Consider the following 22144-nt stretch of genomic DNA (forward strand, 5'->3'; position numbering starts at 1 on the left):
TGCGAGCACACGGTGGAGCGAAGCAACGAGGCTCTTCTCTTGCCAGCCAAGTGTAAATCATTAAATCCCCTGCAGAGATTCCTTGCTCTTTTTTTCAGACATCTGAACAACGGAAAAAGTTGTTTTTAAATTTTATTGTGAAGGGGATACTTGTAAACTCTCTTCTGTAGACCCGGTAGATTCCCTATATATGCCATATATAAAAGCGTGACTTGACACTCTTCCTGATATCAACTCTTTAAATACTTTAAAGGAATAACTCTTGAGGAATGATTTTATGAATATTAAGAGGTTTGAGCTGCGGGTAGGTCCAGCCGATCGGTTCAGCGACAGTTGGGCAATGTTACTGGACTGTGTTTCGGAGGCATGTCGGTAAACGCTGATGCCACTTTACACCCGTGTTCACATTCGGCCTTTTTTATTGGTTATATTACAGTGTTCCCAGATTTCATTCCTTGTGGGATTTTTTTGGGTTTTGGTTGGTTTTCTTTTTTAACATTTTGGCCGGGAGGAGCTGTACATTTTTCTTTTCCCACATACAGATGGACCAAAGCAAATTCTTTTTCACAGGTGCCAGTAACTTCAAGTACAAAAGTTAATTTATTTCCCAACCTAAAAGATGTTTTGAATAAGTAATTTATTTGTATGCAACTAAATAAATAACCTTTCCGTAGCCAAAAGCGGGCAAGCCTTCTGCTTTACGTATGGCACTACTTTTGTCTGTCTTGTGAGAAAGAAAGCATCACTAACAGGAGGTGTCAGCCGTAAGCAGTGAAAGCAAACACATCTACGTGTGATATAAGAGACCAGTTTATGGATTAATATTCGGGTGCCTGGCAGAAAGCACATCGCGGTGGATTAGTATTCTTATCGTTTGAGTGACAAATTATAAAAAGCTGATTAAAATGACCTGGATCCAGGACACATGGGCTGGAGCCAGGAGACGTGTGGAAGTGATTTAAATCTCACCTTTCCACTTCCTTGCTCTAATCTCCTGGGCAAGAATAGAGCAGCAGCCAGGCTGCTTTGTTTTATAGCTCTCTCTAGTAGCCACAGGGGACTGAAAAGCAGCCGATACCGATAGTCTGGAGTCACCTGCCCCTTTTACAACTGCCCTGGCTGAAGCCAGGAGCTCGGGATCCATCCCTCTGCAGTTACTAGAGAGAAGTTAAGGCTTTGCATCTCAATTAGTCCAGCTCCTGCCTCTCTCTGCTCTCACTTGCCATCTGGAGGAGACGCGAGTCTCCCGGTTGGCTCTGGAGCTCCTGCTCGACTTAAGCACTTGCGTTGGGCAGCAGAAATACTCCCCCAAGAGTTCCCAAGTAACAGCTTTATTCCACCACAGGAATTTGTCTAAGCCATCTTCAGTATCGGATTTTATCTGCAGTGTTGCTCAAAGCAGCTGCACTGTGTCCAGAGGACCCGGCCTTGTGTATTTTAGGACATATAGTAACTTAAACCAGATACTGACCTTGTGCGATTCCTATCTTCAGCGAAGAGATTGTTATTTGAAGTTTTGTTTGTTTTTTAAATTATACGTTGCACTCATGGCATGCTGGCATCGTGACAAATATGATTTAATATGAGTCTCTCCAAGAAAATGGCTTTGCAAAGCGATTCAGAGTGTATTTGGGTAGGCAGAAAGGTGGTATTTCTCTTCAGCTCTAGTAATTGTTCCTAAAATACATAGAAATAAAATAGATCCCGAAGAGCAAAAGGTATGTACTTCTGCATCTGCCATCTGCTTATAATTCATCATTAAAACTTGCGAATGTCCTGCCTGGGTCGGTGATGGATTTGGGGTGATCACGGTCTGGTGGTGAAGTGTCCGTGGGCAGGTTAAGTTTTCCCTTATTCTACCAGGGCAGCACAGAGCGTAGAGATGGATGTTGCTTCATTGCATTATCTCCGCGAGCCTGGATGGGGAGAAGAGTTTAACCCCGACATGGGAGACACGCCGTTGTGTTGCTGCGTCTGTCCTGGGGTCTGTGGTGCGCCAGCTCAGCCGTGGGAGTTCAGCCCTTTCTCCCTCTCCTGTTTTCATGTCCCAGGTGACCTGGTGTAATGACACGGATCAAAAAATGTAAAAATCCAGGGGAAAATTAGCGATTTCTTTTGGGCAGATCAGGTCATTCTGTGGGTGCAGTTGGTCGGGTCAGCACAAAGGAGGGGCAGGAGGCGTTTGTCTGACTGGGGGCTCAGACCTGAAACGTGGGTTTTAGCAGTTTTCATTTTAAGGTGAAAAGGAAGGACCTAACGGTGACAAAGTCTGTGCCCAAAAGAAAAGGACAGGGAGGCATTCAGTGCTTTGGAAATTGCTCCCTTTGATTCAAGAAGCCCAGACACGTTGATGGGCAAGTGCCTGCCCTCCTGGAAGCGGGGCTGGAGGAAGGCTTGGAGTAAAGAGCTTTGTTTGTGGATGCATTAATTGCGTGCTGAATAAAAAGGACTTGTTGGTGGTAAATATTTAATATTATTACAAGTCTTTGGCAGCTGGCCAGAAGCCAGTATTTCTTCCCGTGAAAGCTGTTTTCTCCAAGGTGGATCACGGAAGGCGAAAGCCCGTTTGCAGTATCCAGCTTGCATTTCCCCGGGAGCTGTGGCTGACCTCCGCGAGGCCTCGGGAATACACTAGTTAGGTGGCTCCCAGCGTCAGCAGTTTGCAAGATTGAACAGCTTATAAAATCAGGGCCTGGGTTCATTTTTATTATTATTATTTCATTTTTGTTACAATATCTTCTTAGCAAAATACGATGTCAGTGGGAAGAGCTGGACTCGGTGGTGGTCACCCGACCTGTTTGCTTGTTTACCAAAACAGGAGATTCATGTTTTTTCTCCCATTTCAAGTTTTGGACATCGGGTGCATTGGAAGAAATGAGATGAAATGAGGTTGTTCTTTTATCTCCATGCATTTGGGCTAGCAAATTTGATTTAAAGATGAAGACAAGACAAATATTGTATGTAGGGGTAAAGTAGCTAAAGTAATTTGATGCAAATCCCCCGTTCTTTCATTCAAAGTTATTCGTACAACCGAAGACCTCATGTAGTCCTTAATTATCTTTTCTTCCTTGATTAATTCCGTGCTTACTGCAGCGTGCTTGGACACAACGCATGCGAGCCCAGGGTCTTTCCTTCCTCCCTCGCCGCCTTGCCCCAGGTGAACGCCAGAGGCGCACCCACACCTGCGGTGACAGCGGTGCGTCCGGCCGGGCTTCGGCTGTCGCAGCCACCGTGTTTCGGGATACGTCCGTCATCCTCCCCCCGTCCCGACCCCTCGTCGTGGTGATGGGACTCGCAGGCAGAGCAGCAGCGTATTAGCACCCTGTCGTTTTGACACTCCGGAGTGTTAACATGTCTTGTGCTTTCCAAGCTCCTCGTGATGGTAATTCCGGTATCGCCAAATGTGGTGTTTGGGCAAAGTGCTGATGAAGAGGCCACTAAGCTGTAAGAGTTTAATGAGCGCTTGTTACCTCGGTCAGAGCCGCTAAAAGGCTTTGGATGAGCTGAAAGCAAGGCCAGAGCGGTGTGCCGGGGGCTGCGGGCACCGCTGCCCGCTGAGGGCACTTCAGCGCAAGGAAACAGCTGGAAAAAAAAAAAATCTCAGTTTTGGGGGGAGTGGATGTCTTTGAGGATCCTTAGAAATGTCACACGCTTCTAAGCGGTCAAGGAGATAGCAACGTGTCATCTCTTGAGCGCTTAAAAGCAGAGCCCGCACAGTACGTCGTTAATCTGAGGGGATAAATCAGCGCTAATTGGAGTCTGTGAGGCTCTGCGTTCTCCATCCTCAAAACGGGTTTCTGAAATGACAGGTATCAACATTTTTCTTTGCAGTCACCTCCCGTTCTCTTCCCTGTACGGAGCAATGGGCTTCTAAACACTGGCTAATGAGAAGAATGTGTCTTTAGTGGAAGCTTTTTTTAAAAAAAAAATAAATAAAACCGTGGCAGCTGCTTTACCTATCAGACCTTTCTTGGGTTGGCTGGGACATGACAGTTTGGGGTTTAACTGCCCTTCTCTGACTGTAAGTAACATTGTTCAGGCTTGCATCAGTCTCGGGTTTAATTAGAATCCTCTTTGAAATGGAAAATATTAAAGCAGATCTATACCTAGACCGGGAACTGCAGAGCCAGAGGGTTTTCAGATACTGCCTTTAAAAAAAAAAAAAAAAAAAAGAAAAAAGCGCCGTTTCTAATCCTTAAAATATTTGCCTTGCTTTATTTTCATATCTTGAAGACAAACAGGTGCTGTGTGCCCTTTATGATTCTCAAATATACAATCTCCAAGCCAGCAATCTCTAAAGCCTTCCCTTGTTTGTACAATTAGGGTGGGATTTTCAGAATCGCTCCGTGTTGGTCTGTCTCTGCTCTCATTGAAGTCAAACCGCCACTGGCTGCCGTGAGAACCGTGTTAGATCAGTACATGAGTGCTTCTGAAAATCCCTTCCCTTCGCGTTTTTTTTTTGGTTTTTTTTTTTAGTCACATCTGTGTACAATTGAATAAAAAGACCTTTGTAATATACTTTAATTATTCTTTGTTGTTTTCATGTAAAAGTGATTGAAAGAAAACCAGAAGAAAACCTATAATAATACTCTTGACTTTGATCTTATTTACCGTAAATTATGTGTTATGTTTTTCTTCTCCTTTTATGTAATTATATATTACTTTATCACAATGTAAGATAAATCACTGAAAACACGAGGAGTAGAAATAATGAGGTAATACGCAGGGGAAGAGCATTCGCTAAGGGAGGAACTCGACTCCTCGTGGTCTGACGGGTTTCCAGTGCTGTTACAGCAACTTCCCTTTGAACGCACGGAAGAACAGGGACACTTCACGTGAAAGGCTGGTGCTAAAACCCGATGAACTTAGAGTCCGCGTGGCCAGCTGCGAGGAATGCCTTTCTGGATGTCAGCTTCTCAGGAGACCTCCGGATATTCTCCAGATAGCCATACCCCGTTCTGTCCCCGCGCTCTCCACCGTGTTTTGGTCCACCCGTTCCTCCCTGCTTCATGGGCCATTTTGGTTTCCAGTGTGTGTTTCAGTGCTGTTTCTGGTTAACTGCTCATTCTTTGGCAATACCAAAGAAAACCAAAGAGGATCGGAGCTTACTGGAGCTCAGGGGAAATCAGAGAACCCCAGAAGCATCTAATTCAACAAAACCAATATTTGCAAGACTTGCCCTCTACAGCCCAGTTTCACCCCTGGCTGTAGAGGTTCAGTGAAGTGCCCAAGTGGGGAGTCCAGTTGTACTGCTTGTTATTTGCATTGTGTTAAAAATGTTACCTTGGGTCTGCAGCAAGAGCTTTTAGCTGAGGAGAGGCTTTGGCCACCAGCCGCCCCAATCCCCGTAGCTGGTCTCCACCTCCCTGGTGTGATACAAGGCACGGAGGGTTTTGGAGACCAGCAGCACGTCAGTGCAGGAGGAGGTGACTGCTCTGTGGCCACAGCCTCATCTCTCCTTCGCTCATTAATGCCATAGATTCACCTGAACTGCCCTTCAGAGAGAAATAGATACATCCGGAGGGCAGTTCTGCTGCCAAAGGGCACATGGAAGCCTGCTGAGATGCAGGGGTGGTATCGCAATGGGAGGACCACTGAGTTGCCTTGAATTAAATTGTCTTTTAATAGCAGGGTTCCGCTCCGTCTTTAGACTCGTGGGATTATCGGTTCTGATTTAAATATGTGTTTAGCATTAGAGGAAAATGTTATGTCAATACGTGGAGGACCGGTTGCCTATTTCAGCCGCTGCTGTTTCCACCATGTGTCACAGATTAGAGCTGGCCCTGGACGGGGGCCAGGCTGGTGCTCGATACGCTCTAAATCCGGAGTGGTATATGAGAGACCTTTACTAGCCTAAGTGCGGGTGATCTGTTTGATAAACCCTATGACATAGTGTTCCTCTTAATGCCCTCTATTTATGTGTTTGCGTGGCCAGGAGTAAAGGTATTGCGCTGCCATAATTCCGTAGTTAGACTCTCTCCCGCGGGAATGACCACGGGTGGCAAATGCAGCACGTGCTCAGGGCTTTCCATCCGCTCCGCTGGCTTAATTAACTGCAAATAGTCAGGTCATTGTCTTTGAAAACTTAATAGGTGGTGTCGGTGTTTAACTGATGATACGGAAAGAGCGAGAGGGCGTCCTGTCATCCTGTCCCCGGAAAGGCCCAGGACGCCCTCTCACCCTTTCCGTACCCTGTTGGTCCTCGAAGTGCCGGCGTAGCGAAATGCCATCTGCCTCTGCGAGGCGATGCCACGGGAGTCTTGGCTCAGTCCAAACTAAAATTGTTAATCTCTGTGCCCCCCAGGAAGCCTGAGTGATTAGCTGCCCGCTGCATTCACTGCTGTTCCCAGGAGGTAGCTTGAAGAAATTAAACGTTCTTTAACATTTCAGTTAAAAACAAAGTGGAAACCAATATGAAGAAGCTGAAGGAAAAAAACCCCATGAGTGTAAACAGCTATAAGCAGTAATGTGACAGCTAATCTCAGAATTGTTAGATGTTTAAGATATAATTACTGTATATTAACTAGATGAGATCTACACAAAGAGCCTGATGAGCCTGCCAGAGAAATAAACCACAAAGTACTAGCTGGCCTGATTTATTTTTTTCCATCATCGTGTTTTAAATGTTCATCCATACTGATTAAAATTTAGGTTAGGGTCTGGAAAGCCGGTGCCAAGTTCTGTCTCTCGGGGATTTTTAGATGCTGTAGATTTAACCCTCTGTCTGTCCTTTTGATGGCTGGCTTCCCAAATACCTAGGGCAGATAATATTCTGCCTTGTCCAGCTGAACTGATGCAGTCGGACTTCCTGAGGAAAAAGCCTCTTGAGTGCTTCTGAAATATTTATTTGTCCAGGATTCATCTTACTGAATTTACTGTTTGCTGAAACAGGCAGCGCTGCGTTGGCCTGGCATGAGCTAATGTGTTTGAGTTCGCCCTTTCGCTCCTATGGAATGATATTTGAGATGCACATTTTTTTCATTTTTTTTTTTTTCCCTAGAATATCAGGGGAAAATGATTTCAAGTGGGGAGAGAATTTTGCTGAACATCTGGGAGCAAAATGGGAAAAGTTTGATAAATGGCATCTTGCTGACATGTAATGGCAACTAGCTCAGTGAAGGAATCTGGGGCATTGCAAATAAAAGGCTTTTTCTTAACTGTGGTTCAATCGGATATGTAGTTTCGTGCGTACAGTTGACAGGAACAGATTATTCAGATTGTCAGATTTAAAAAAGCGAAAAAATTCAGACTTTAGTCATGCAGTAATCTGAATTTCGGGAGCAGCCGTGTCTGTGTACAACAGAGACGGACATTTTTTGACTACTTAACTCAGCAGAGAAGTTTATTCAGAATTTATATTCTGTTCGGGAGTTAGCTACAATAGTAAATATATGGAAATATTTTGTACACTGATAATGGTATTGTCGGGTTATACTGATAACTCGACTGCATGAGTTTGAATTCTTTCAACGGTGTTTAAAGTCCAACTATTCTTTATTACAGTCATTTTATGTTTGAGACACACTGAGTTTAAAACCTGTGTGTTATTTTGATTTTATCCATCGCACGTGGAATACCTTTATTCATAAGCCTAAATACTCTTAAATCAGCCAGAATCTCCTCGCATGCCCAGGCTTAAACTGGAAGTAAGCTCATGGCAGTCAGACTTTGCAAACAGAAATAAAGGGAAAACTGTGTATTTAAAAACAAAGCAAAACTGAGCGTGGCTCAAAATATTTTGGGGAGGAAAGACTTTAGCCGTATAGAATTTTTCCCTTGTATTGCTCTACCAGTCGGATGTCAAATGACATTTTTTCTTCATTTAGCATAATTGTCTCTGAAATGTAACAGTGAAACAAACCATTAGCAAAACGCTGAGCTGTCAGAAGCAATCACTGGTTTCGGATCCAGCCGGGTGCTTTCCCTGCTCCGAAGGTACCGGTTGCGGTTTCCTATAGAGGTTCTTTGTGAAGCATCCAGTGTTTCAAGGGCAGCGTTGGAGCCGTGTGGATCCGACCTGCCCTTCGCAGGCAGCTGCCGGCTCCAGGCATTGCAGTGGCCCCACAGACTCCTCTCGGCTCTTCTTCTAAACCAGGGGCTCCATCGACTTCGGTTGTAGGTGGGAGTGACCGTTGCCACTGCAGATCATAGGATCATGGAGTCATCTTGGTTGGAAGGGACCTTTAAGATCATCAAGTCCAACCATTAACCAAACACTGCCAAAACCACCGCTAATCCATGTCCCTCAGCACCATGTCTGCCCATCTTCTAAATACCTCCAGGGATGGTGACTCTACCGCTTCCCTGGGCAGCCTGTTCCAATGCTTGACAACCCTTTCGGTGAAGAAATTTTCCCTAATATCCAACCTAAACCTCCCCTGGCGCAACTTGAGGCCGTTTTCTCTTGTCCTACTGCTTGTTACTCACGAGAAGAGTAAAAACCCGCCCAAGTCTCGCTCTTTCCCAGGTTTGGACAGTTTCACAAGCATGACGAAACGTGAAGATGATCCCTGCTGCCAAATTTCTTGGCTTTAGAGCATAGTTAGCAAGTTTTGTTTAAACAGGATAACTTTAGCATGTGGGCTTGAGCACGTGCATGCACTCACTTGGATATGTGCTGGACTTTCTTATAACCTTATCTCTGGGAATGGTTAAATCCATCAGGAAGATGGTTCAACCCGAGGTTGAAAACGTCACCACGGATGGAGAATATCATGAGCATGATAGGGATGGTCTATGGGTATCTGATCCCTGCCGCGCTTGCAATGTGTAGGAGCAACAGCAGAGGTTCTCAAGTTGTTATATAGTCGTTACTTCAAAGTAATTAGATGGGGAAGGTGGTTCCTGGGATCTCTGTGTGCCCGTAAATGGATGGCCCTGTCTTTCCCGGGATGGGCACCTGTAGGGCTCCGATGAGCACCTGTAGGGCACCTGTAGAGCTCCCTGCTGCTCCCGATGGCCCTGTTCCCTGGGAATGAAGCCCCATTAAGTAGCAAGACCAGTAACGTGTCACTGTCAAAATGATGTTTGTTAATTTTGTCTCTTGTTGTGTAAAAGGTTGCATCAGCTTGCTGGAATAACATAGGTTTTATCACGTACTTGTTTATCGTACAGTCACCTTAAATCTGTCTGCAATTTACTGGGCTTACTGTCAGTCCGATTGTTTGAAATTATGATTTGTTATGGTGCTTTTCCTACATATTCACCATAAATGGGATTCTACCCCAAAACCTCAGACATAACGTCAGTAGAAAATGTTCTTTTTCTAACTACATCCTGCTCTTTCTATGGGTAAATATATGCTTATTATTTTTATTATTATTTTGCGCACGTAAAACTAATTGGCTTTGCCGTTTGCTGCGTGGCAAAGCGCATTCGGCTTTTCCAGTAACATTCTTCATAAAATAGATCATACGGAAGGCTGCAGGAATTCCTAGCGTGAAGATGGTGCCGCCTGAATTTTCCCAGAGGCGGTGTTTAAAGTCAAATTGGGTTGTGACATTAAATAACACCATATGGCGTGTGCGGTCCCCGCTGCTCAAACTGGATGCTCAGCGCAGTTTCGGTGGCGTTTTACAAGAGTTGATTGATTTTGGGGTGGGTTATAGGTTCTCAGAAGTTAGACGATCTTGAAAAAAATTGAGCGTTTGTCTTTTAAATACCAAAAATACAACGTTTGCGAGGGCTGTATGTATGTGTGCGTGCGATTGCGTATGTGTAAAAGCTGTGTCAATCCGGTGGAGAACAGAACTTGGAATCAAACTACTTCAAATAATTAACTTTTGGGGACTTGTGCAAACTATTTTTGTCCTCCAGGTGATTTTCTTTCTAAGGGGATGCCAAAAGCATTAATGCAGACTATCAAAGCTCTGTAAAAGGAGTTTGCCATTTGCGTTGTATTTCCGAACCTTCAAAAATAGAGATTAAAGCACCTGCAGATGCAGACGGTACATTCCACGCATGGCATGTTTTCCGGCATCCTTTCATTTTGATTCTTCCTTCTTTTTTTTTTTTTTTTTTTTTTGTTTTGTTTTTATTACAGTTCTTTGAGGTTCCGTTTGACTCCAATATGAACAGGACAAAAAACAGACCACTGGTGCGAGGACAGATCAGGTAAGGCTGTGCACACCTGCCCCGCTAATGAGAAATGAGTCTTCACCTTGCTTTTATCTGTCTCCAACCTTCTCTCTCTCTCTTCAGATGACAGAAAAATAGCAATTTCAGACAAAAGACTAAAGAAAGAAATGCACCTCTCTGTTCTTCGATATTTCTTCAGGTTTATAACTTACATGTGAGGAGTTTGGGTAATCAGCCGTCCCTTAAAATACTGAATTTCTCAAGGCAGCAGCCTTTCCACTCATGTATTTCTTCATGTGTGACGACTGCACGCACAGCTGAACTTTTGCATTAGTTTGTAACGGCAAATCTTCAAAATTTCACGTCTAAGAACAAACACAAAAGCGTATATTGGTTTTAGTAGTCACGTTTATCCGTTAGATCACAAACATTCATTTGAATCTCCCAGCAGAGGTATGTGCAACTCATGTATTTTTGTTTTCTAGGGCGCCGCGTTGTCTTTGCCTTTTCATGGAATCACAGAATGTGTTGGGTTGGAAGGGACCTTTAAAGGTCATCTAGTCCAACCCCCCTTTTCCACATGCGTAGCACAAAGCTTGGGGTGAAAGCACACAATGGTGGCATCTTACGAAAAGAAAGTAAAAAATTTTCATCATTTATTTGATCATCATCCACCAGTAAATCCCCCCAGCCCCCCTCAAAGAACAAAAGAAGACCTGTGTTAGCACAGGGATTCCTTTAAAAAAAATAAAATCCTTCATTCACTCTGTTTTCTGGGTTATATATCAGTGCAGTTTCTCAAAGACTAAAAAAGCAAAGGGAAAAAAGAACATCAGCAAAACCCTCTAACTTATTTGCAAACTAAAACTGAAGGCCCAATTCATAAATGATTCAACAAACAATTTTAGTATTGCGTTTCCATGATTTGTGCCAAGGATTATTTATAACAAAATTATGTTTTCCCTTAGGCTTCTGCGAACAGTTGGTCCTATTTATTTCTGTGTTTTATCCATCACCTTTGGAGGACTGAAAAAAATGTGATGGATGAAATTACAAGAAAATTGAGACAAAATAGTAAAGCGAACCTCGGGGGTAAATTCACTTGCGTTGTAAATAGTTAGAGTGCTTCAATAAACTTGTTCCGATTTGTTCTTGAAGATGGTGCTAATTAGAGATTCCTGAGTTGAGTTAATTTTATTTAAAAACGTATTTTAGGGACCACTGCAGTGAGGGCATGCGTTGTACGCACTGTGAGTCAGCCTTAATTGTGCGGTTCAGGGGAGCTGCTCTTGTGCTCCACTCGCACGTGGGCCTTCAGCCCTGGAAGAAGGAACACTTGTTAGGAAGAAAGATGAATTTTCTTCTTCTTTTTTTTTTTTTTTTTATCATAGTCTCTTAGCATGGCTTGCAGTGTGTCTGGAGTCAAAAATATAGCTAGGAAACTTTCTGTCAGCTTTTGATTCAGAGAAAGCAATTTGGTTTAGAAGTTTCCTGCGTCCTTAAATGAACTTCACTGTCATCTGAATGCACCACAGATTGGCAAAACCATATTTAACGGATTTTCTTACTTCCCCCCCTTCATATTTGCTTTCACCACAAAATGGTAATGTTGGGGACTTCGTGTAATCACTCATCAATCTATCTACCTGACTGTCAACAGCTAATTTAAAGTTCTTTAAAGTGTCACTTACCTTGAATAATGCCGCTCTGGTTCCCTGTAGACCATTGAACACGCAGACCTTGACGGGGGTTATTTCTTCTGTGGTGTGCCAGAGGAGAATAATCCAGTGCAAGTGATCTAACCTTGTTATGTTTTGCCACATATTCCCTGGTGTTCCTTGAACTCTTTCCTTCCTGGCTGATTAAATAAAACCCTTAAATGGTTATGCTAAAATTAGTCAAAAACCGACGAGACAGGGATGGATAAATTGTACGTAAGAGACTGGTGTCTTGGCTCCGGGAAGGGATCCAGAGAGCTTGGGGTATGTACAGAGTTCTTGCCCAAAATTTGTCTGCCATTTGAGTTTTGACATTTTCTTCTCTTTAGCTGCACCATATCATGAAATGTTTGCTGCTTTTTTTAATTATGCTGTGTTACAACATCTGTGATTCCCAGTGCAAATGGGGCTTCTCTCTCTCGTTCTCTCTCTCTTTCTCTCCCTTTCTCTCTCTCTCTTTCTCTCTCTCTCTCTTTCTCTCTCTTTCCCTCTCTCTTACTCATTTTGTATAGTCCTTGATACAGAACTGGTCAGTATGGGTAGCGATTTTCGCGTAGTCCAGTCCTGAGCTCGAGATGCCTTTTGAAGAGTGAGCACCTCCTTGGAAAGGCTTTCGATGGTGGCTTTGATGTGAACTTCTGCCCACTGAGAAACAGCACTGAGACCAGTGACATTTCTTATAGAGGTTGTGGCATCCCAAAGACAATTCTTAGACGCTTTGAGCTTGGGCCAGAATCAAACTGGTAACCCCCAGTGAGAGGTCCTTGGTGTTACTGAGTCATCCTGTCCCTGGACGAGCTGGCGTCTCCATTTCAGATGGGCTAATTCATGGAGCTGGCTCATTAGGAAACATTACGCTGTTGTAGAGAAATTATTCCCGTGTGTTTCACTTTGTGGCCTCCGTTGGCAGCTTCAGCCCCAAGTTTATTTCGGTTTGAGGTCAACTGACAGTTCTAACTGACCTTGCTTCCAACGTTTCTCCCCTTCCTTTCTGCCTGAAGCCTTCACTTTGAGGAAACACCACAACCCCTCTGTCTTGGCGACACTTGGGTGTGTGCCTTTCCCTGCGCACACGTTCATGTCATTCCCAAGTCCCCATGTCTCAGCCTTTTCTACAGGTTGCCCAGGACTTGCAGTTTCCTTTGGCATCAGTGAGGAACCTCAGTAGCTTTCAGAGAACTGCGCTGTGGCCAGGGCTGCACTGTGAAGTGTGAAAGTCATCATGGCCTCCGTGGTCTGGCTGGGGACAGTGTCATTATTGTACTGGTGACACTCAAGATGTGTTGAAGGTAGGCAGCTTTGGCCTGACCGTCGCTCCAGGCAGCACCTTGTGAGCCGGGAACCAGTTCTGCAAAGATCTCTGGAAGGCTGGCATTTGCAAAAGTGATTGTCCTCCATCCTTTGTGAAGTCCTCTCCATATTGCACCAACTTTATGGATGAAATCATTATTTCGAGGCTCAGCGTGCCCCTGCTATATATATATTTTATATCATTTGGCTTGGACCAGACCGTACAGGCAGTGATACCAGAGGACTCTGCAGAGCTGGGGTCTGCTGCACACAGGGCCAAGGGTACGTACCTGCACCTTATTTGCCAGCCCCAAACCCACCGCTGATTCCCCCAGGGACTCTTCTGACGCTGTTGCTAGATTCGTGACAAACAGCACCTGATCGTTCATTGACTGCTTGCTTTCCAACGACCTGTGTGATTGGTACGGCTCTGAAAAAAATGTTCCCTTTGAGCAATGAGACGGAACCGTCCTTATTCTCTATTCAGAGAGTAATCGGAGACATCCTGTTGCAAAAATAACAAGAGGAGACCCAAACACAGCATGGCTCTGAACGCCATCCATCATTCCAGCCTGCCCACATGTCCTCCTCCCTCCCCTGACCCCTCCAGTCCTCTTTGGAAACACAAACAGCTTGAGATGTTCTTCGTACTTTGGCTGCAGTGTTAAACTCGCTGGGCACGTTTGCCTTTTTGCATTATAACAACAGCTGATATTAGTTTTCCTGCTATGAATTGTTTTTTATGTCATTGATAAGGAAAAATTCCATGCGCTCACACAACCTTAGATTCGACTGAAATGGCGGCAGCTTTTCCTGGTTTCCTGTTGGGCATGATTTATTCCCTTGCTTTTTAAGGTAATGGATTTAATTTTCCTGCGGATTAATTTAAATAAACCTCTGGTATTAGCTGCAGTAGCTGAGTGAGCTTAGCCTCGAGGATGACAAGTGTCCTGCTCCGTTATATTGTACAAAGTGACAGTTTTGATGACCCTTCTACACAGAACTGCGCACGGTCTTCTTAAAAAGTGGCTGGTTTTATGAACTTAATGTACTGCTGGATCTGCTGTGCTAAGCACTCATAAAAAAAAAAAACTTAGTAGTTGTACAGGAATAGTTTTTCCTCTTAAAAAAAAAAAAAAGTCATCAAACAGCATGTTCTAAATAACTAATTTGCGACCGCACGGACACCTTTCAGTTCTGCTCCCACAATATTTGGCAAATTGGAATTATTTTCTCTGCCCAGTCCTTTGGCTTTGGCCTTTTCCTTCTGCGTTTAAGAAGTTGAAGTCTATTAACTTGGCAGAAGGCGGCACAACACGGATAATGCCTTGGGTGCTTCAAAAGGCATAATCTTCGTGTTGTTTGGTAAATATTTTTTCCTAGAATCCCTCTAACCTCCTCACTTAGCAGTGCCCAAGGAGCTGTGGTTCTGTATGTGAGCTTCCCGCTTCTTATGGCCGCGGTTGATGATTATTGCAATTAATGGAGACAGTGACGCTTTTCCTACTGTTGGATATTTCTGAGTGGAGTCTTGACTTTGGTCAGTTTAAACTATAAGCCAAACTCTGGAAGAAGAAGACCAAAAAGAGCTCCTAAGGTAGCACTGTTTCTCACTGATGGCTCGTATTTATGAATTGTAGTTAAAACTGCAGATATATCAGTTGGACATTCATAAACTGATAGAATATTGCAACACATCGGACGTTCTATATTCAAAAACATGTTAAAACTCAAGACCAGCTCTATGTAAAGCTGAGTTTCCCACCCGGTTGCCTGCAGTAGACTTACCACCACAAAGTGTAACAAAACCGGGCCGTGCTGAAAAAACGTTGAGTGTGTTTAAAAAAAAAAAAAAAAAAAAAATCCCCTCCATAATCACTGCCGATAACTCTGTGTAATTAGCTTGACTCTTTGCTTGCTAACGCTCGTGTAAATCAGGAAGGTTTCTACTGATGTTGGTGGAGCTCCAGTGCTGTAAGTGAGAGGAAATCCGTGTCCTCGGCTTACGCTGAGACCTGCGTTAAGCGTTTCCCCAGCCCAGCTTTAAGCCAGAGGTTTAAAACCCTCCCCAAGGGTTTCGGAACAACTTGGGTTCCCGTTTAAAGACCAGCCTGCGCTTGGCTGATGGGGCTGCTCCCTTGGGTGGTCATTTCAGACAGGTTTCATTCTACTTAAGTGAAAACAAATAAAACAAAAAGTCCATAAATCTGCGGTTCTTCGAGGATAATCATTTTTAAGAGATCAGATGCTCGTTCCCTGCAGGGAAACATTCCAATATTTTGTTTAGAAAATACCTCATTTTAAAGGGACTGCCCTGAGATCTTTTTGCATGATAAAAATGTTTCTTTTTTCAGTGGGAGGCTTTCCTCTTGTTTAAACAGGGCACAATTCAAAGCAGACACCACCACGGCAGCCTTTTCAAGCATTTTTTTTCTTTTTTTTATCTTGCTTGTATTCAGGCTTTATTATTTGAAAACAAGTAAATGCATTCCTTCCCCACCACCACCCTCCTGGCGTCTTATTTTTTTTCCCCACCCTGTGTTTTCCAGAAGCTGTCATTGACTGTATTTGGTAAACAAGAAATTAAAAAGGCAGCTTTATATTTTTGACATGTACAATTGCTTGTAAAAATGTAGCTCTTGCCTTTTGAACAGCGGGGGATTTTTTTATATTTCTTTTTTTTTTTTTTTTTTTTTTCCTGGCATAGCCACGTCATGGAGAGGTGGGGGCGGGGAGGGAGAAAGAAACCTGGAGGCTAAAACATAGTTTAATGAGAATAAAACCCACATCAAAGGATGGACTAATGGAATGATATAATGCTTACTGTGTCACTTTCCCAAAGGGGATATGGATGACAGTACTTATATTTCAATTATCTATTCACTGCCTGCGTAGGATGTTGATTAAATGGTTCTAAGGTATTAGGGGCCTTTTGTAGAATTCACAGAAAAATGGTGATACTGCACATTATCCTCAGATCAAAATGCGTATTAGCGGGAAATTATATAGCTCTAACTACATATATATTTTGTTTCTTAGGGCAATAAAGAGGGTTGCTTTAATAACTCTAACGTTACGTTCAAATTCGTTTCAGTTGAAACGAAGAAATTACTGGTTCTCCAGCCCGTGCCTTCAGCTCGCTCCTCCCGCCTGGACCTAATTCTGCCCCAGCTCAACAGAGACATTCCTTTGCCGCCAGCTCTGTTGGGTAAATATAAACCCTGCGGAAACACTTGACCCCTCACGCCTTGCTGCTTTTCAGGTCAGCCGAGGGGGCCAAATTATTTATCCGAAATCTTTCATTGCACGTGGGACAGTTGATAAATCGGAGTCCATTGTACGTCGCCCCACGTTAGGCAACATCCCAGATGCTGATGTATAAAGCAGGAGTCACGGTGCATTTGGGTAAATGGCTGCTCCATCTGCTTGTGGGGAGAAGCGATCCGGGCTCCTAATGGAGTTGTCTTATCCTCTCATGTCAGCTCCTCGCAGGGGGTAGAGCCCCGTGAGCCGGGGGGAGCCGAGCTATTGTACACTAATCCTTCCATCTTTGTGTCCCACGTGAACGGGCCTCTTGGATGCGAGTTGTGACCATTGACTCTTTTTTTTTTAACTGACTAGTGATGAGTCATTTTCTTCGAAGGTGACCGTAAAGGGAGTTTTCCCTCTTACGCTGCACAAACAAGCGAAAATAAAGCTCGAAGACCAAGACCCTTTCCCCGTCTTAGCACAGTGTTCTCCTGGTGGCTCTTCTTCCCCTGTCTGTCAAAACATTTCAGGGTCATGTTTGTAAATTTTGGCTTAGTGCAGTCAAAATCCCCACACTTCGTTCCCTCTATTAGTATCGAACCTTATCTGGCTTAACCACAACAGCATCGTTATTCAACGAGCGCCAAGTGCTGTAGGAAATGTCACCGCTCAACAAGTCCATTACGGAGCTGCCTCTGATTAGAAGCTGCTAGACCCCGAGATCTGTTTACAGTAAGTCATGTTAGAAGTGCATTTCTTTCTGCAGAGGACAGAGTTTATCATGTCTCATACAAGTTATAACTTACATGTTATCAACTTCGCGAGGCAGATATAAAAGAGGCTTTTCTTACACTTTCATTAGCGGCGCTAACACAGATGCTTGCTCCCCAGTCTTTCTGACTAGAAAAGCTGCATTCCTGAGGTTGAGATGCGCGGAGAACCTCTTAGATATGTTTTATTTAATTTTTTTTTTTTTTTTTTTTGCTAGGGACGAAGAATCACAAGGAATATTATATTATAAATCATGCTGTAAAGGAGTGTGAGCCACAGTGACTCATCTTGCTGCCCGCGTGTGACAGTAATTGTGTTGTATTCATGCACTTTGATGCTATATGAAGGGGGGTTTGGGTTTGTTTGGGTTTTTTTCCACCAAACATTTGTAAAATAAAACTCCAGATGCTGACTTCAGATAAACTACCAAACTAATAATGCAGAAATCCCAAAATACGACCATCCGGATCCTCTTCACCTCTCAGGTGAAACAGAGCAACTGCTTAAGAGCACGCTCTAGAGCGTTAAGGTGATACGAATATCCGATGATACGAAATGATATGCATATCAAATGCATGCTTGCGGTGTTGCAGAGGAACCTGCAGATAGGCAGGAAGGATTTGACTTAAATTGCAATTTGGCAGGCTCGTCTGCTCCGTTGCTCTTCCACTCAGTGGTGTCTGGAGCCTGATCCTCCTTCCACTGCAGACCATCGCTTCTTGTCCTGCTGCCTGTGGCCGTAGTGAATAACTTATTTCCTTCATTTTCATTGGTCCTGGGAATGTATTTAGAGGCTCCGAGGAGACCTTAGAGCCCCTTCCAGTCTCTAAAGGGGGCCTACAGGAAGGATGGGGAGGGACTCTGGAGCAGGGAGTGTAATGATAGGACATGGGGTAGCGGCCTCAAACTGCAAGAGGGGAGATTTAGGTTGGATATCAGGGAGAAATTCTTTGCTGTGAGGGGGGTGAGCCCCTGGCCCAGGTTGCCCAGAGAAGCTGCGGCTGCCCCATCCCTGGAGGGGTTCAAGGCCAGGCTGGACGGGGCTTGGAGCAACCTGGGCTGGTGGGAGGTGTCCCTGCCCAGGGCAGGGGGTGGCACTGGGTGATCTTTAACATCCCTTCCAACTCTAACCATTCTGTGATTCTGTGTGATCCTGTACAGAGAGCGGCTGGCCTGTCTTTTCCTCTTTTTTTGAAGAACGAGTTGATAGATACTCTAGAACTTCAGTTTTCTCCATCTTTATGAGGTTGAGAACTGGCCTGAGACTTCTTTACCCACTGCTCTCCAAACGTTGGCTGAGGGCTCAGCAGAAGCATGTGTTCGGTTTAATCACTCTAAATCACAGAAAAATGTTTCTGGAGAGACCGTATTATCCATCCTGTTTGTCAGCTGGTCTCGGGCTCTTAAATGAAGAGAGACCTGAGATTTTGAAATAAAATGAATGGATCACTTAACTGCCGTGTTGTAAGGTTAGGTTTGTTAGGTTAAAGAGGAAGATTTAGTTTAAATATTAGGGGGGACATTTTTCAAATTTACTGTAGGTCTGTCTTGTAAGCACTTTAAAAAAATATTTACATTTTCGTGACTGCGGGGAAGCTGTGAATATTATTATTCGCCCTTTCACTCCTACCTGACAAAGCCGTATACCAAGGAGCGTGCTAACGCTCTGCAGGGCTGCTTGGAGTTGTTATGATTAGCGTTCTGCTGTGTTTAGCCGATGTAATAAGAGCATAAACATTTTCTAAGTGTGGGTCCTTTTCATTTTTAATTTTTTACTTCGAGCCAAGTGACGAGGCCCAATTGGAGCTTCTGCTTAATAGCAAAGGGCGGCGTAAAAAGTTTTATTTCTCTCCGAACGTGGTATTTGAAAACTACAAGTCTCATCCCAGACCGGTGATTGCTTTGGTCTCCGTCCTCCGGGAAGACTCTTGAACCCGTGAACAATGGAATACCGTGTCCTGGCATCATTTGCCTGGAGTTAAACTGGTGAAAAGGAGAGCAGGATGTGTTCAGGAGAAAGCTCCATGCCGAGGGTGGGATTCCCAAGTTCGCTTTTTTTCATCGGAGTTGAAATCCCTCTTGTCTCATCCTAGCCTACACGTCGCGTCTTTGTGGAAACTTTCAGCTGAATCGATCGAGCCGATTTTGATTTACACAGGCATAAAAAAGAGAGATGTGTCTCTTTCAAGATGAAATGATTGTTTTAAATTACCCGTGTTTGTTTATGATAGTTTTAAAGTCCCTCGCTCTGGTGGGGGAGACAGAACATCTGCAGCTCGGATTTTTGAGGAGCGAGGGGAACTAATTCCCTCCAATTTGGTTAAAATACGGTGTCAATTGTGCTTTTATACACTAGCGATACGTAGCCAACACGGGGCAGCTTGGCCTCCGTGCATGGGTTGTTTCTTCACTAGGGAGAGAAGCAAATTGACACAGACAGGGGATATTTTATCCTAGTCTGTATTTATTTATGCTAAGTACACTTCTGAACAAGTATATTAGCTATATACTATATACAGCAAAGCCAGAGCTGGGTCGGCAATTTAGCGCCAAAACTCAAGGAGGCAAGTCCAAGATGAGAGCCAGCCAACTACGGGGGTTTATCCATCGCTGAGCTCCGTATATGCCAAGTTCTCGCTGGATGACATTCCTTGGGAGATTTAGACATCACTGGTTGAATCCTGCCCCGTTTCCCTGCTGATGGTCCAGATGTCATTCAAAACCGCATCCGGCTTGGTGCTGATGGGCCCGGCTGAGCCCTGTGGACAAAGGGAAGGTATTAGGGGCGATTCCTTTCAAAGGCGTTTGCGTTTTAAAGAGGTTTATTTGAGGTTCAGGTCTGTAAACTCTTCCTCTGGAGACACAATGCTGTAGCGTGGAGCTCCTGATTGAAGTGTGCTTAAATGCTACCCATTAACCCAGCTCCTTCGGCTTTTTGGGAGCACCTACAAGTTTCAGAACTTCTCTTAACACAGAGCTCCTCCTCAGCTCAGATTTTGTGTTACAAGCTGGGTTTAGAACTTCTCCACTGGTTTCCATGCTATTTTATTATTTTTTTTCACATTCAGGGTAAAGTGCTGCCCAATCTGAGATGATCAACATCTTTGTCATAGTCGTTACCAGAAACCAAATCACAAAAAGCCAGTTAGAAAAACATAAGCGGGCAGAATTGCAACGAGGGTGTTCTGGCGATCTTAAAAATCGTGGTAGCATTAGACCCCGTTAAAGGGGATTTGATATAAAATCCAGTACTCGTAGTGCGTGTAGAGCCTCATCTGCCACAGCAACACATTTCTGGGGACGAGACGCCAGACGCTGACGGAATATACGTATTGCTTCGTCACCTGTGAAGACAAAGTTAAGTAATCTGTTAAGGAAAAAAAAAAAAAAAAAAGACTTGACAAGCTCCCCATTTGTTTGCAGCTCCTAAAGGACGTCTTGTCAGTCTTCAGTGGTGAGAGGCAAGCGTGTATTCTGATTTTTGCAGTTGGTGGGGAAAAACTGAATTCCCAATTAAAGGCGTAGTTTAGTTTCCTGTTTTAGTTTTAAAATGGATCATCCTTCATCTCTTGTCCTGAGTCGTGAACTTTCTTGCATGATTGAGAGAGAATAAATGAGTATCTATTAAGATCTTTCTCTACGTTTTTTCCCCTTAAAATAGTACCGGTTTAGCTCATTGATAGATATCGTTCAGTTCAATGTAATTCTGGTGCTTTGCAAGATTAAGCCTCAGTCGGCAGGTTCTTGGGCTTTTCGTGATGTTCAGTCACAGCGCACCTGTGGAAGATGGTATCGGAGGCGAGAGCTGGATTCCTTGTGTTTGCGAAAGCTTCGGAGGGACCCGGGATCAGATCTGCATGAAAGAAAGAACGGCGTCTAGCGACATGCCCGTTCTGCCAATGTTAAAGCTATTTTTTTCCTTTCAATTGGAAAGAAATACCTCTCATTGAGACTAATCCAATCTGTAATTGAAAGTTGTAGTTGAATATAAAAATAGTTTGTCGGTCATGCCTTGAGCCCTTAAAAAAAAAAAAGATACGCTGCCTCAAAACTAATTGGGGGTCATAACGCATCATCATGTAACCACTTTGATTTAAAATCTCAAATCTGAGTGGGGATATTTTTTCTATCAGGTACATCCCCAGTCTGTCTGTAGGACTCTTCTGGAGTTTCATCTCGTGTCTTTTGCAAAAAAAAATTAGAATCATTTTAGAAGTCATCAGTGATGAAGCTACTGATCCAGGCAATGTTGTTCCAGTTTCATTTTCCATTAGTGGTGTTGTTATTACTATAGAACTTTTGCAGCTGACGATGGTCATGAATATGGTTTTTATTACTAAACATATAAGTATGCAGCCCGAAAGGATTTGTGTGGAAAGTTAAAATTTAATTTCACTGTTGGTAGATTGCCATTGTTCAGTTGTCTGCCATGATCGCTGATTGATTTTGAATGCTCCGTGCCTTACTTTCAGCTTAGAAGCTGTACGAATGTTTTTTTTAACCTCCCTTCAAAAATCATTCCAGGAAAGCTACCGTCGCTATTCAGGGGCAAAATGTGCCTTTTACAGCCTTTTGGCTTGTTTCTCGCCGTCAGCTGACTCTATGGCACTTGCGCCATCAGATGACCCCACTGCTGGTTTCAGGCACGTGTCCATCTGGGGGAGCGGAGCTGGAAATCACGCAAATGCAATCCAGATGTGTGCTGGAAGGAGAAGCGCCTTCCTCCCATTACCTAAGTCATAGGAGGAGGAAGGCTTCTAAAGAGTCATGTCTTGTTGCAGCGCGTAATGTCCGCAGCTCCTTCTGTCTCTTCCAAGTGGGATGGGATCGTCTGGTGCAACTGCTGGGGTTGGTGGCCTTCCTTAATTTGCTTGGTGGATCTTTAAAGCTGCTGAAGAGGGCTGAGCAGTTCTTGGGTGCTGATCTTTAAAAAAAACAAATAAAAATTAGAATAAGTACCTTGGCTGAGGCTCCAGCTGAGGGGGAGGTGACCAAGTCATAGCTCAGTACTGTATGACAGTCATGGTGACCACAGGTTC

At 44.0% G+C, this 22144-nt stretch overlaps 1 protein-coding gene across 2 annotated transcripts in view; it reads left to right on the forward strand.

Annotated features, from left to right (window-relative positions):
• Window positions 1-22144, forward strand: part of LOC134523427 (protoheme IX farnesyltransferase, mitochondrial) — a 110539-nt gene that overhangs the window by 63267 nt on the left and 25128 nt on the right. For both annotated transcript variants that reach the window (XM_063352358.1, XM_063352357.1), the window contains exon 5: window positions 10043-10113. In XM_063352358.1, the coding sequence (XP_063208428.1) occupies window positions 10043-10113 (71 nt within the window). The remainder of the gene's footprint in view (window positions 1-10042; window positions 10114-22144) is intronic.

The sequence above is a fragment of the Chroicocephalus ridibundus genome, chromosome 14 (assembly GCF_963924245.1).
Source record: "Chroicocephalus ridibundus chromosome 14, bChrRid1.1, whole genome shotgun sequence".
NCBI lineage: Eukaryota > Metazoa > Chordata > Aves > Charadriiformes > Laridae > Chroicocephalus > Chroicocephalus ridibundus.